This window comes from Boleophthalmus pectinirostris, unplaced genomic scaffold, assembly GCF_026225935.1.
Source record: "Boleophthalmus pectinirostris isolate CB_2022bp ecotype Guang Dong unplaced genomic scaffold, ASM2622593v1 HiC_scaffold_20, whole genome shotgun sequence".
Classification (NCBI taxonomy): domain Eukaryota; kingdom Metazoa; phylum Chordata; class Actinopteri; order Gobiiformes; family Gobiidae; genus Boleophthalmus; species Boleophthalmus pectinirostris.
In genome coordinates, this window is record NW_026571153.1 from 33,868,786 (window position 1) to 33,884,167 (window position 15,382).

Genomic DNA, 15,382 nt, shown 5'->3' on the forward strand with positions numbered 1-15,382 from the left:
ACACAGCTGTCCCATCAATATGCAAGCACCACAAAACTGCACTGATCTATTCCAGAGGCTTGGCGACATGTTAGCAAAAGGTACAAGGCAAAAACAAGTGTCTTCCATCCATGTTTGACATACGAGAAGCAGATACACTCCAGTGTGGTCCGCTTTCACACCGGCAAACGAACCAAAACTGGTCCGATTAACGAGCCTCTGTATCCCGGTAGAACAGCGATACCTCCAGTAACCAATACTGATGTTCCCTGTTAATACCGCGGGCCGTCCTCATCTTATCACCATGAACTCATAAAACAGCAACGTAGAACTTTGTACAAACTCACCGCATCAGTCCTGAGTTCGGGTAACAGCAGCAGCCAACAGCGCTCACAGTAGCGCGCAGCTCCTCAGGACGGGGCTGGAGTCTGGTCCTTGGTCTTCTGTCGTCCTACAAGCGCGTTGGTCAGATGGTCCGGAGGCTCTGTCCTCCATGTGCTGGTTCCAGACGGTGGCGAGCAAGACCAGTGCGCAATGACTGGGTCTGAGCGGGTACGTTCCGCCGTCTGCGGGCTGGTTCCGTGTTTCGTGCGGGGAAAGCGAGAATGCGCTGTGGACTACCTACAGGTCTGTGCTGCTCCTGTCCTCCGCGCTCAAGAACTGCGGCTGGTTCTGAGGTGGTGCAAAGCATCCGGACAGAACGTGAATCCAGTTTAGTTGGTGTCCGCATTTGGTTCTTCCTGGGAAAAGCGCTTTTCACTCCCCGCTCCACGTCATCTGAGCCCGGACAGAACCGGAGCTGCTCCTGCTGATTCGGGACTCCGGTTTGGATCTAGTCCGACTGTATTTCTCACACGAGGCTAAAAGCAGGACATTTTTAAAGGTGAATCAATTGAATGGGCGATTGCCTATTGCCATAAAATTATTTGGTTAATTAAAGCCTAAAATAACAAATGCTGGTTCCTACATGATCACGGGGAACACCGGGACCTCTGTGCAGGTCCTGAACAGACGTACACACCCCCATTTTTGACTCACTCTGGAGCCACACGTTCGCACACTGGTACTTGCTCTGATCTTCGTGTATTACATTCTCTGTATTGGCCATTGTTGGTAAAATAATTCGAAAATGAATCGCGGCTGCATCTGGACAACAATCTGTTACTGCGCTGGAGTCGTACAGTGCGTCATTACAGGCAGGAGACGCGTTTCTCCCATGATTCATCTAGAATAGTTAGTTTGGACCTGCTGTCTGTGGTTTGGACCCGGGTTCGCGTTCACACCAGAGGAACCGCGCCAAAGTTGGTCATTTGGTGCGGATTCAAGCGAACCGAGACCACCTCTTTTTTGAGGTCTCGGTCCGCTTGAGTTGGTCCGGGTCAGAGTCCGATTGACGCTTTCACACCAACGCAAACGAACCGAGCTAACCACTTCTAGTTCGAATGGATCGTTTGGTGCGCACCAAATACTGTCGGTGTGAAAGCACACAGGTCAAGGCTCACTGATGAGAATCTTCAGTCTATCCTTAGGATCTGCTTCCTCCTGCAAGCCAAATATCTCTCAGCTGTACAAGATGAAGCGTAGCCAGGTTTCAACCAGCAAGGAGTAGGCAAAAGAAGAAGAGTAGACGTATTAGTTTAAACTTACATTCTGAATACATTTTCATGTTCTGAACTGTTATTAAAGATTAAGAAAGTGTGTTGCATGTTGTTCTTTCGCTCTCTTTTTTTCCCGTGCAACCGCTATTTATCGAATACTCAATGTGGCCCAGCCTCACTCAGACTTTATCTAATGTGGCCCCCAGGTAATTTGAGGTTGAGACCCCTGATTTAAAGTAATTAAATAACAGCTCTGTAAAAATATTGGGAAAAGTTTTGGGCCACAATTGGCCTGCTAATAGTTATTACACCAATTTATACAATAGTGGGTAAATTCATACCTTGGAAGCCAATAGCCGATCCACCACATTTTTCAATATCAGCACCTACTAAAAACCCATTTAGTACAGAGTGAATAGTGATGTACAATTTCTCAAATAAGCCATCAAACATTTTGTATGATCGTAGTGTATGTGTATTTATGGGCACACACAAGCCAATATTATAACAGGACCCTCTTGCTGTGTGGCGGCCAAACATTTACTTATTGTGATTAAAAACTCTCATGTACTTTCATGACAAGTCAACAAGAATAGCTAATCTTACATTCTGAAACCTCCAACTTGCATGTTTGGTTTTCACTGTTCCAACATCTAAAAGTATACAAGCTTTGTCATTTTGGTCAAATCTTGGTGTAGCACAAAGATCTTCAAAATCAAACCATTGGTAGTAGACCTGGACAATATGTCAAAAACAAATCAACGAAACAGTAAAAATATATAATAATAATAAAAAACAATTACTCTGCTTCAACCATATGCTTTTATTGACATAGGATTGACTGAAGATCTTGCAATTAAAAAGGCACGATCACTGGTGATTTGAAACAACTAGATCTCTGACTGAAACTGTACAGCCCGAACAGCTTGAGACTGGGTAGAATGGGTAGTGTGGTGCTAGGCTCAAAGCTATGTGCTACCAGGCGTGAGTGGCACACTTCACATGTGGTTGTGGTTGAACTTTGCCCTTTGCCTTCATGTCTGCACAGTTTGAGCGGGGAGCAGTTTCTCACAGGTGTGTGACACTCCTCCACAACACCTCAATAAGGCCATACTCCTTCTCCACATTAGGGCTTAAGTTCAATAAAGAGATTCTTGATTCAGTATGGCTATGTATCTGACCCAATCTGCACTCACAAAACTACACCTGCAGGGGGCAGTAATGCAAAAACAACTGCTTATGCAGAAAAAAGTACTAGGTTTCACTTCTGTTTTGGATGCTAATTAATTACTGGTTGATTCTTCTGGTAGATCAATTTTCTTCTGCAATGTTCCCAATTGTTTGGATTTAAGATTATTTTAGGCTTAATTTTTGTTTTTGTTTTTGTTCTCTAAAGTATGCTAGATTAATTTAACAGAATGCAAATCATATGAATAAAAACACCCAATTCATTGTTTTAAAAATCGTTCTTACCCCCAGCCCTACCATAGACTGTATAAAGAAGTGGGCAAAGGGAGCGTCACTCACAGTTAGACCTGTAACGATAACAAATTTTGCTGGACGATTAAATGACCAAGAATTTATTGCAATAAACGATAATATTGACATTTTGAGACCAATTTCAACTAATATAATGACCATGGAATAAAAATGCAAATATATCCTCTCAATGATCAATAAACCTGACTGTCTAAAGAATATTTAACACAGGAACTGTAAGACAAACAAAAACAACAGGCCGTAATAAAACAGACTTAACACAGGACTAGTTTAATGTGTCTGGCTCACAAGAAGGATTGTTCACAAAAATGCACTTGAATAAACCATTGCTGAATCAAACACAACCAAAACAATTTAAAAAAATGGATTATTAAGTCTCTGTAAAAAAATTGTCCTTAAATTGATTTTAGTCACTGACTTACATAGGAATATTGTGTCTCGTCTCTCTGTGGCTGCTGCTGTGGCCTCGACATTTTAGTCTTGAAGTGTTCGTATGAACCCGCAACACAGGATCCTGTTTCTCTATCCGCTTTGGCGTTTAGGGTTTTGACGAAATGGTCCATTCCCTAAAAGTGTTTCTTCTGCCACATTTGATGTCACATTGTGTAAAAAGCCTGTAGCATCTCATATGTCCATAGCTAGCTCCTTAGCTTTCCTATTGCACAGTATTCATGGATACAAGAAAAACAAACAGTTCATTTCACACAGTTCAACAGTCTCTTGTGTTCACTTTCTCACAGTATTTCCTCTTCTGCCACATTTGCTGCCACATATGGTGTAAAAAATAATACATACATATATAACATAAACAATATAATAAAAACACCACGGTCATATAGAGCAGGTTAATACAAACGTTTTAAGGCCAAAATGACAAGCATGACAGCAGCAGTTACAGAGACAGGGGCGCTAGAACCAGAAGAATGCCCATGCATATTTACTACAGGGAACGCAACAAGTTAGATCTGTATATATGATGGACAAAGCTAAATCCAAGCTCAGATGGATTGTGCATCAAATATTACAACAGGTGATTTATTGACATATTCAACAGCACAGCTTGGCCATGGTCAATTAAGCAAAACTCTGCACTACTATTAATTCCAAGTATACGCTAAATAAATATTGCATAATAACAATGTCGGAGGTTACTGCAAAAACATCAATGAAAGTTGATTTTTCTGAATTGACTGAACCTAAGGTGATGGGTTTACTTCTCAGAGAATTGAGATGCGTCACAGTTTGATCTGTTTTTGAAAAGGTTGATTGTAGCTGGTCAGCCTTGTCTATGGCATGCACAGAGTGAGTGACAGGAGGGTTCAATCATTTACAGTAAATGTGAACTCACAGGAGAAGCAGATGTCATTACACAGCAATACAAATGATGAAGGCAATATTAAAGAGGGGGGATTACACTTCTAATGTGGTCAATATGATTAAATGAGATTCAGGAGCAGGACCACGCCTCAGCCGCCCTCTCCTCTCACCAGCGAACCACAACTCACCTCGACCACGCCTCTAATTTCCCAGAAGCCTATATGTAGCAGCCTTTCCAATCATCTCGGTTTGTCTTTGCTAACTCGACCCCACCCTACCATCCCCTATTTTCTCTTTCAGTCATAAGACCCCTACAGGAGGGGTCCCGTTCCGGCTGGGCCAATTGAAGACTGAGACGGAGCCCCCACCTATAGTCTCAACCCAGCCATCTCTGGCCCTGCATCGTACATTATCAATAAACTTCTTTGCACTATGTTGTTGTTGGTGTGGTCCTAGCTAGTGAATGGGATATTAATTGCCAACACATAAGGGTCATTCCACGCCATTTCATCAAATTTCCCGAAAATGTCACGCATCAAATATTGACAGAGAAATGTCATGGTCAACATTAATACTGATACTACTTTACAACACTGATACAAAGATGGATAGAAACAGTAAACCAATATAAAATATTAAAAAAGACAGTAACTTTAAGGCCTGAGCTGCAAAAAAGAAATTGCTGAATTGACTAATAATTAGTCATAAAAGTTTCTTATTCAATTCTCTACAGCTCAAATCTTAACAAATCTCCCCATTATGGCAAAGAACAAGTACACACAAAAACTATAGAACCCAAAATATACTGCTCTAGCTATCATGTATTGAATAATAAGTCGATTTAGTAATTATGGTGACAGGCCAGATCCAGTCTTTGCTTCCGATGGATCGAACGTCAAAAAAGCAATCACTATTGGCAACATTGTGCTAAATGTCCAAGGAAATACATTAATAAACTACAAAAGTAACCCGATAAGCTGCTGGGTCAATACTTAACAAATACAATTATGACAATGTAGTGTTAAAATACTTCCGAATTAATTGAATTCAGCTTCTTAAAACTGCCGATAACATTACAATCTTATTTTGATACAGCTGTCATTCCGATATCCTCTGCCTGATATGTAGTAGATAAAAAGTGGTTAATTTGTCCACAGAGTTGCATGAGAAACTATTGGTTTCCGGAGGGCCTGTCAGGCTATCAGCACAGTGCACATTTAAGATCATACAGAGAAAACACGAATTCATGCCCCAAAGTATACACGCTCTGGAGCAAAGGACACAACATTAGGGCAATTAAGGTCATAAGGTTAAGTTTCAGTTTACACGGACATAAACCATGGAACAGAGTATTCAGAGCTTCAATTGGACATGACTGAGATGCCACAAGTGAGAAATGATTGATCATTGCTACAGTCCAATTCATGCTCTAACTGCCAAAGTGACTGAACACTGCTACCCCTGTAATGGCTCTTAATAATAATAATAATAATAATAATAATATTAATCCATTTGATTTTTGACACCTCAAACACCAGAGAGCAAGCACTTGTGCTGTAACTTTGCTGTAACTTGCTTTAAAGGTGGAATTTTAATTGCATCACAGTAGGAATTTCTTGAAATGTAATAGTGGCTGTGTGCGGGGGCATGGGGACAAGAAGGAGGAGGCACAGGAAAAGACTCTGGAGCACAACAAGCTCCAACAGGAAGTCGTTCAGTGAGAAACACACATCCCAAGCCACTACATACACCACGCACGCACGCACGCACACACACACACACGCGCGCACACACACACGCGCGCACACACACACACACGCGCGCACACACACACGCACAGGCACACACACAGGCACACACACACACAGACACACACGCGCACACACACACGCACACACAGGTGGGTAGAACTCAGTTACATTTACTTGACTAACTGTTCAAAGAAATTTTACTTTATAGCAGCATAATTTTATGTCTACTTGAGAAATACTTTTATTGAAGAGGCAGCACTGTTACTTTGGTAAAGGTTTTGGTGACTATTTCCTACCCCCCCAAATTTTTGTAGCGTTCTGACCATTTCATACTGACAGCTCAAAGTCGATTGTGATAGGAATAGAATCAATACTCTATATTAATTAGGGTGCCACAATGATAATAATAAATACAAACAATTTTAGAATATAGAATATTTATTTTTTAAATCTGTATAACCCTTCTGTGGACAAGCTGTTCCATAGTGGCATCCATCCATTTTCGTCCGCTTATCTGGGGCCGGGTCGCAGGGGCAGCAGCCTAAGCAGGGACTCCCAGACTTCCTTCACCCCAGACACGTCCTCCCAGCTCCTCCGGGGTTCCATAGTGGTCCATGTGTATATTAATCTATGCTCTTATACACAGCTCAAGATCATTTTAAAGGTAGGTCCTCTCTTTTTTAGTATCTTTTTAAGTATCAATATCTACTCAAATTAGGTATTGATAGTAGTTTTAGTATCAATTAGTATTTAATTTTCTATACTTTTGACAACCCTAATTTTAAAATTTGTTTCATGTACCACTAGCTCAGATATGTTTTATTTTTTAACAATTATGATCATCTTTTGAAAACACAAAGATTTTGTGCATCGTTTTTTTCTCTTCCAATTACATTAATGTGGAGTTAATATGACTGGCTGAGATTCAGGAGCAGGACCATGCCTCAACCTCCCCCTGTTCCTCTTCCTATCCTGACAACACCACGTGCCTCCACTCTCTCCACTTTTTAAGTTACTCTAACTTGAAAATTACTTTATTACTCTTTATTATTAAAATACTTATTTACTCTTGACTAATTTCTTGGACTTCTATTTTGTACTACTTGAACATTATATAAAAGTAATGTTGCTGTTGCTTGAGTACAATTTTTGGCTACTCCACCTTTGCACACATTACACACATCCCAGTCCATCACACACACACATAAATCACAGACCACATACAACACACCCATGCACAACACACAACGGCAAACACAACTTCTGAGAAGCTTAAAACGATTTGGGAGGCTCTGCTGTGGCTAAATACTATTTAATAAAACTTGCATGCTTCAGAGTGGAAGGAGAACTGTGTTGTAAAGGATTAGCCATGTGTGATTGACAGCACTCATGAAACTAAGATTTAATACAGACTAGCCATGTGTTCCATTTACAGCCTTTAACTACAATTTAGACATGCTATAGAATTTAAATTACTGATATTAACAGTGGCTAATCTATTGGTTATCAGTCACAAGAGTAAAAAAATTGATATTAATTTTATTTTATAAACACAGGACATCAACAATGAAGACAGATAGCAGCCTACAGGTAGGACTACCATCTGATCATTTAACCTAGCAATATAAAACAAACTGAATTAGTCAAAAGTTCCACCATAAAAAATGCCATAGCCTATTGCCATTGCCTAACATGGGGACATAGGCCTGATGGTAATGTAGATGTTTGGATAGTGTGAACACTATCAGAAACTAGTGCCTGATCAAAGCTGGTCACGTGATCGGACAATGGACAAACTGCTCTCCATCATGGACACTCCTGCTCACCCACTGCACCAGACTATAGAGGGACAGATAATACTCCCTACAACTGTACAACAACTCACCCACTGCACCAGACTATAGAGGGACAGAGGAACTCATTCTCCAAAAGGCTCCTACAGCTTCACTCAAACAGTGAGAGATACAGGACTACATTCATACTATAATACTCCCTACAACTGTACAACAACTCACCCTTATGTAACAGATAACCCTGTGTCCTGACAATCAGCATATCAATGTTGCACTGTCTTCCTATGACCTCTTGTACAAAGCTGTTTTATTTTCTTACTTATCTATTTTATTTAGGATTTTTATAGTTTATTTTCTTACTTATCCTGCTATTTTTATATTTTATTACTTATGTTTCCATTTTATTTTTACTTGTATATTTACATTTATATAATTATGTCTTATTTGAGACCATTCTCTTGCTATCTTTTTTTTGCTACTTATTTAGAATTTATTTTACCATTTATAAATGTGCTCTTTGTTTCTACATTATATTGTGATGTGTGTACTACTGTGTCCAAATAATTTCCCTTGTGGATCAATAAAGTTTGTCTGTTTTGGGTAGAAGGACAGCAGAAGACGAAGCCTGCTCTAAGAGCAGTTGTGTCATAATAGAGGCCCTACCCGCTGTAGACAGAAGTCTCTGTCAGGGACCACTGTCCAGGGCACGTGTGGTCCTTAACGAACACTTGACATAGCGAGAGGAGGACAGTCAGCAGCCGGGGTTAATCATTGACCGTCACTTGAAACACTTGAGGGGAGCATGCAAAGGTTGCCAGGCACGCTTCTAGAAAAAAAATGCGGAAGGGAGGAACGAGATTCGAGACTAGTGGATGAGAAGAAATAAATACACCAAAAGCGGGTGGGAGACAGGTGTGTTCCTCACTCCGCTGAGAAGTAACAGTAGAACATATTGGACTAAACCAGAGCCGAGTGAAAAACCGGCTTGACAAGAACGCAACAAAACGCGCATTGAGTCTGTGCCCATGAGTGACCACAGGGGAAATTCTACATGCGCTCAACAACGCATAGTTTGTCCCACACTTTCACACAGTGAAAGAACAGACCAAAGAAAATCAATACTACAAACAAGAAAAAGTGCATGACTCTCACCTCGTCCCACTTGATAAACTTCCCTCCTTTTTTCAGTTCCTCGTGCACGGACACAGGTTTAAGTTGTAGTGCGTGGACTCCCGGCTTGGCCCCCGCCATGGCTCGGGACTCCCTGCCCGGCTGCCAACGCCTAGAGTCCGGCTACGGACAGCACTGCCTGCCGCTCAGTCAGCAAGATAGATATGGAGCAAGCTAGGAAGGAAGTAAACTCTCTTCCTCGTTCCCTGCCTCCTTTTCTTCTGCGAGGACGCGATTGTGAGAGAACTGGTTTACGTTGAGAACATTACAAACAAGTCCACGGAGAGGGGAAAAGTTAGTTGTCATATGGCGCTGTCTTGTCCGCTGCACGTTCGAACAAGCTTTGCTTTGCTGGACATAGAAATAATCCTCTGTTCTTGTTGGAGTCCTCTTATCCAGACGCTTCAGAGTCCATTTGGCGTGTCAGACCGCAGTCCCCGAGCCTCGCTCCGAACTTTCTCAACTGCCTGCCCAGTCTCCGCTCGTCCTTCCCCCGCCTCCCTCACCCCTCCTCCCTCACCCCTCCTCGCATGTTTTGTGTGGGAAAAGGATAAAATGAAGGAGAGACAGCTGCGTCAGGAGGAGGCGTGCGTTAAGGGGTGTGTTTTGGTTATTGGTCTCTTCCAACAAAGTTCACCCAAGTCGTTTGAAAGTAGGTTATAAGCGAAAAAAGGCTACGAATGGGAAAACAAACAAACAAAACGCAATTTCCTAACAGTCCCATGTATTTATTTTTTTGTAACAATTGCACGTACATCCACGTTTGTTTCTTGTCCTAACCAATTGCAAGCCCATTCCTGAATGATTTTGTACTCACTGGATGCATATTATAACTGACTAAGGGGCAGCTGTGAAATCCAAAGCGTTGAAGCAGATGACTCATTTTAGAAGTCGAAAGTCCACGGAGCACTGATGAGGTATCCACAGGTGAATCCGTTTCCTGGCAGGTCGGGTTACATAACGTAAGGTGTTGGTTAGGCGTGTTTTAACGTGTAGCTTATTCTCTGGTAGAACCGAGCACAACTCATATGTTTGCGAGAAACAGTGCAAGGCCTAGTACCCAGAATCAACGTTTTGTTAAAGTGAATAAAGTTAAAAGGTGCAAGCAGGTGGCGGATCCTCAACCTGAAAAGTATCTTTCACCTTGAATTTATACATCTTCCCTTATAACTATAATATGATTTGTAGGATTGGATGCTGCCCCACAGTTATCAGGCATACAGTACATTTTAAAACTCTTTCTTGCTTGGAATTTGCTTCTGAAAATCAGCTAGCCATTAGTCAATAGTTTTAGTAATTTCCGATGTTGGTATGTTTATTAATAACATATGGACCAATACTGAGCAGAAAAAAAAGACATAAAATAAATGTGCTCTAAATTGCTCTAAAAGTAGGCTACTACAACTGATCCTGGATTGCCAGCATAGACTGTGATTGCCAGTGCCTTAACAGCAGATAGAGGACACATAGGCCTAAGTTTCTCAGTGTAAAGGTCATGCTTCATATGAAAGCTCTGAACCTCCAGAATTCACTCAGAGGCTGCACTAGCACTGATTAGCCTAATGACTGGCCACAGGACTAAATTAAGGTTATATAATGTTCACTTCAGAGAAAGAGAGCAGATTTGGATTACATTTCATATTCATTAAAATTATTGCCATGGTAACTCCACTGACCGCATCCTGTGCAGCAGGGGCCCCTGAGGCCTGTTGCTAGAATCCAGTTGAACATACTCCGAGTTGAGGAGTAAATTTTGAGTTGATAAAACCAAACCAATACAAACTGAGTCACTTTAGGTCCATGTACTCTTTGAAGCTGCATATGAACTTTCTCTATGTACTAGAGTTAAACCCTGAGCCATTTATAACTGCAGTTGCTGCAGCACAGACCAGGCAGAGACTGGCACAACTTAGCCAATAGGAGTTAGGCTCAAGTGAAAGGGGCTATCTCAGGGCCACAGGTGGAAGTGGTTAAGTAAAAAAGTAGCAGAAGTAGAAGGTTTTTTTTGTTGTTGTTGTTTTTGTTTTGTTTTTTACAGACTTTGATGAACAAATTGCTTTAAACCCAATTGAAAACCTCAAACCTCCATTCACAGTCCTGCCCTAGTCTAGGTTAAAATTGCCCACCATCTCGTTGCACCCACTCTTTCACTGCACCCACTCCTCACTGCACCCAACAAGTCACTGCACCCACTTTTTCACTGCACCCACTTCAGTGCATTCACTCCCTGACTGCACCCACTCCTCACTGATTTAGTACTTTCTTTTATATCACCAAGTGGTGTTATATCTATCCCTCAGTTGGCCATGTAGGTTTCATAGTGGTTAATGGGTGTGTACTAATCTGTGTGATTTTTACCTGTTCTTATACAGATTTGGTATGTCCATCACATACAAAAAATAATAACTAAAAGGCAAAGTCTGGATTCTAGTTTAAAATTGAAGAACAAATGGAATACAAACAAAAGTAACAATTGCTAAATAAATCTAAATAATAATAATCAGGATGAGAAATAATGGGGGCTATATGGCTATTATTCGCAGGCCAAGCTCTTTGCTGACCTAGTCACTGCAGAGAATGCAGACGGTGCCATTTGATCCACACACTTTAGGCAACAGATACTTTGTTTAAGAATTTAGCAGTTAGACAGGCTGGGACAGTGTCCGTAAAACAGCCCTAAATGCTCTAATTAAACTGAAATTATATTTCAGTTGTTTTAAGTATATATATATATATATATATATATATATATATATATATATATATATATATATATATATATATATATATATATATATATATTTAGCTATTATTATTATTATTATTATTATTATTATTTATTATTATTTAATAGGTTTAAATTCAGTGCTTACTTTAGATACTTAAGTTGCTTTTAGCCAGTAAAGTAGGTCTACATGCTGTTGTGTGTTGCAACAAATTCAAAAGCTCTAATAACGTATGGTGCAGAATATAAACCACAGCTGCATACTTTCTCTTCCTCTTCCGCGACATGTGGATCTTTATCCAAAGAAAAGTCAAGAACTAACAAGGCTACATTGTAGGACGCAGAGATATTCGCAGAACGTGCAAGTTGAGCATCCCCCGTGACACGGGCGCGCATACTCACGCACATGGAGCAGACAAACCACAGCCTCTAATAGGAAAGGCCTGACTCCGCTGACGAGGGAGCAATGCTGAAAGTTGATCAGATTACGCCGTGCGCAGTTCAGTGTTTTGAAGTTAAGTGGCCTCAGTTACCATCTCGAGGTTTACGTTACGTTTAGTTGTTAAAGTGTAAACAAAGGGACGCTGCTGACTGCTTCCAAAACACACGTTTTGCTTCATACGTTTAGGCCAACATCCTCTATCTGTAATAGATGCACTTGTTTGTTTTTACTGAGGAAAAATTTAATTCCATTTTCGTACCTTCCACTGGCGCTAAGACGTGATCCTACAGTGACATCTAGTGTTGGTGCAGTGCTACCACACCTCTCTGCTGTATGTGAGCGACAATCAGGTATTTGTAAAGCAAATCTCTTGTCCCCACTGTGTGTACACAACGTAACCTCAGACAGGCAAATACACCGGAGATGCAGTAGGCCTGGTGTTGTGATATTACTGTATGTATAGTCATTTGGGCCTATATGCAAAAGGCTATAAACACTATCCTGTTTGGTGCCTTGGATCTCCACTACAGTACTCCTTTTTTATAGTATACAAAAAGTGCTTTGAAATGTACTGTACATGAACTGTACATTCAATACAAATGTTGTAAATTTGTATGTCTGTATGTATGTATGTATGGTTGTGTGAGCGAGAGATGCCTGTGGAAACCTATTGTATCTTTTGTCGTGTTTTATGAATTGTGTGGGTTATGTGGTTGGCCATGGCCCAGCTGGGGACCATCCATTAATCCATCCATTTTCTTCTTCCTTCCAGGGTCAGGTTGCGGGGGCTGTAGTCTAAGCAGTAGTCTAAGCAGGGTGAGGAGCTCAGTCAAGCAACCGAAATGAGTTTCCTCCACACAGTGACTGGGTGCTCCCTTAGAGATCTCCCTTAGAGATCTCTTGCTTGTATCCGTGATCTTTGGTCATTACCCAAAGCTCCGGACCATAGGTGAGGGTAGAGCGTATTTTAACCAATAAATCATGCCCAAGAACGAGGCCAGTTTTGACACCCGGATTGGAATCACTGGGGCCCTACCCTGGAGCCAGACCGTAAGGGGGCAGTATGGTATCCCTTCTTTCCTCTTCACTGACGTATTAAACCTTTAACTTTGGTGCCCCCTTGTGGATAGGGCCACAGCAAATACATACTTGGCTCACAGCTTGCAATATTTATCACAAGTAAGTCATAAATAATGACTAAAAAACAAACAAAAAACAGATAGCCTACACATATCATTATGATCCATTCACTCTACAGCCTTTTGTAAGCATAAGAATATGGACAGAGATGGGTAGTACTCACTTTTAGATTTTTTTAGTATTTATTTTTCTATTTTATTTTGACTTGTACATTTATATAAATTTATATAATTATGCCTTATTTGACACCTGTCTCTTGTTCTTCTTTGCTTCTATTTAGAATTTATTAGCATTTACATTTTTTACTCTTTGCTATTATATTATATTATGATGTTTGAGTTGCTGTGTCCCAATAATTTCCCTTGTGGATCAATAAAGCTTGTCTAAGTCTAAGTCTATTCATTTAAAAAAAAAACTTTTTAAAGATCCTATATTACACGATTGACTCTTGTGAGCTTTAAACCATATGCTGTTACTTCACCAAAAACATATCTGGAGTTGTGTTTTGTTTTATTCACACATGTTTGAGTAACCCTTTATCATTAGGCTACATCTCCAAAGGTCACAAGGCTGTGGTCCACCTTATGATGTCATGTAGTGGTAGTTTGAGGTTAACAACTACCTTTACCTTTAATTCAGCAGAGATCGGCAGTACAAGGGCTAAAGTCATCAAAATGATTCTAGTGAAACTGTATGGATTTAAAAACACAGTGAAGCACTTCCTGTAAGGTGGCACAGATTGTTGTCTGTTTGAGAGAAAAAGTCAACCTAAATATGCAGAGTGTGTGTGTTAAACATGTGTGAATGAAACAAAACACAACTCCAGATATGTTTTGGATGAGGGCACATTTAATTTATTACACAGGATCTATTTTAAATTTGATACAGTTTATTTTCATTGATATTCCACTAAATGTTCTTAAATTCGCCTTACTCTGTGTGTTTCGCCTTTCATTTAACCGTACTGATTTTTAAGGTTGGTTCTTTGTAAATAGCCTATCCAGTGTCTGTACACATACGTTTAGACATATTTTGGGCTTACCTACTTGAGTAATAAGGTATATGTTCTCCCTCTGGACTTTAGAGACTCAGCGTGGACAGGAGGCGTGTTAAATTGACCGCAGCGGGTTTCCTGAGTATGACCTGAGAGGGGATGGGCTGATGAACAAAACATGAGTGGACAGAAGTGATTGTGATTGGGTTCTTTTTCCTTTCCGCCCGTTTTTTGTTTTTTTTCCTCAAAGCGCGCTACGTGGACAGAGCGCACTCACGCACGCACAGCTCGTGGGGACGCACAGAACGTGCGATTTTCCTTTGTAACAACTGAATGAAGAGTTCACATTGAGTCTGTCGCTTCCTCCTCTTTTATTAGGCTGAATAACCATTCTTTAAATACTCTTGTAAACCGACTATACTTCACGTCTGTTTTTGTTGTGTGCAAACGCGCATGCAGAACCTAACCTTCTTGAAAGAAAAGCATCAGGTCAAGCGCATTTCGTCGTGGAAAGCACATTTTTGCGTTTCTATTTTTTCAGAGGATACAAAAGCGAAAAACTATCTCGTTTCTAAAGCCACGCTTTTATCTCTGATCGGCGTCCCCATCTCACTTCCGCGCATCCGGGGGGATTTTTGTTGAAGGCGAACAACCATGGCTGCTGTAACAAGCCCGGAGACGAGCCCACAACCCCGGGTATATTTCCAGACACCGGCCGGCACCACAGAAGAACCGGAGACTCCCGTCAGAAAACAAGGACGTGTTACCGTCAAATACGACCGCAAAGAGCTGAGAAAAAGACTGAACCTCGAGGAGTGGATTATCGACCAGTTGACGGATCTCTACGACTGTGAGGTATGGAGCACGGACAATACCCCGCGACTATAGCGGTCAATTGTATTGACTAGCGTAAGTAATAGTTTGCATTGACACCAGGATGTTGTTCCTGCACCACATTTAGTTAAACTGTTGA

At 40.9% G+C, this 15,382-nt stretch overlaps 2 protein-coding genes across 4 annotated transcripts in view; one reads left to right on the forward strand and one right to left on the reverse strand.

Moving 5' to 3' along the window:
* The window catches only part of plcb3 (phospholipase C, beta 3 (phosphatidylinositol-specific)), a 119,375-nt gene extending 109,764 nt beyond the window's left edge, over positions 1 to 9,611 (reverse strand). For all 3 annotated transcript variants that reach the window (XR_008632519.1, XM_055156110.1, XM_055156111.1), the window contains exon 1: positions 9,091 to 9,611. Coding sequence is in view for 2 of the 3 variants with exons in the window: in XM_055156110.1 (XP_055012085.1) it covers positions 9,091 to 9,189 (99 nt within the window). In the remaining variant the exon portion in view is untranslated. The remainder of the gene's footprint in view (positions 1 to 9,090) is intronic.
* A 5,071-nt stretch (positions 9,612 to 14,682) lies between these two features.
* Positions 14,683 to 15,382, forward strand: part of ppp1r14bb (protein phosphatase 1, regulatory (inhibitor) subunit 14Bb) — a 30,094-nt gene continuing 29,394 nt past the window's right edge. Inside the window, exon 1 of the mRNA XM_020937752.2 lies at positions 14,683 to 15,264. Within this exon, the coding sequence (XP_020793411.1) occupies positions 15,064 to 15,264 (201 nt within the window). The 5' untranslated portion in view covers positions 14,683 to 15,063. The remainder of the gene's footprint in view (positions 15,265 to 15,382) is intronic.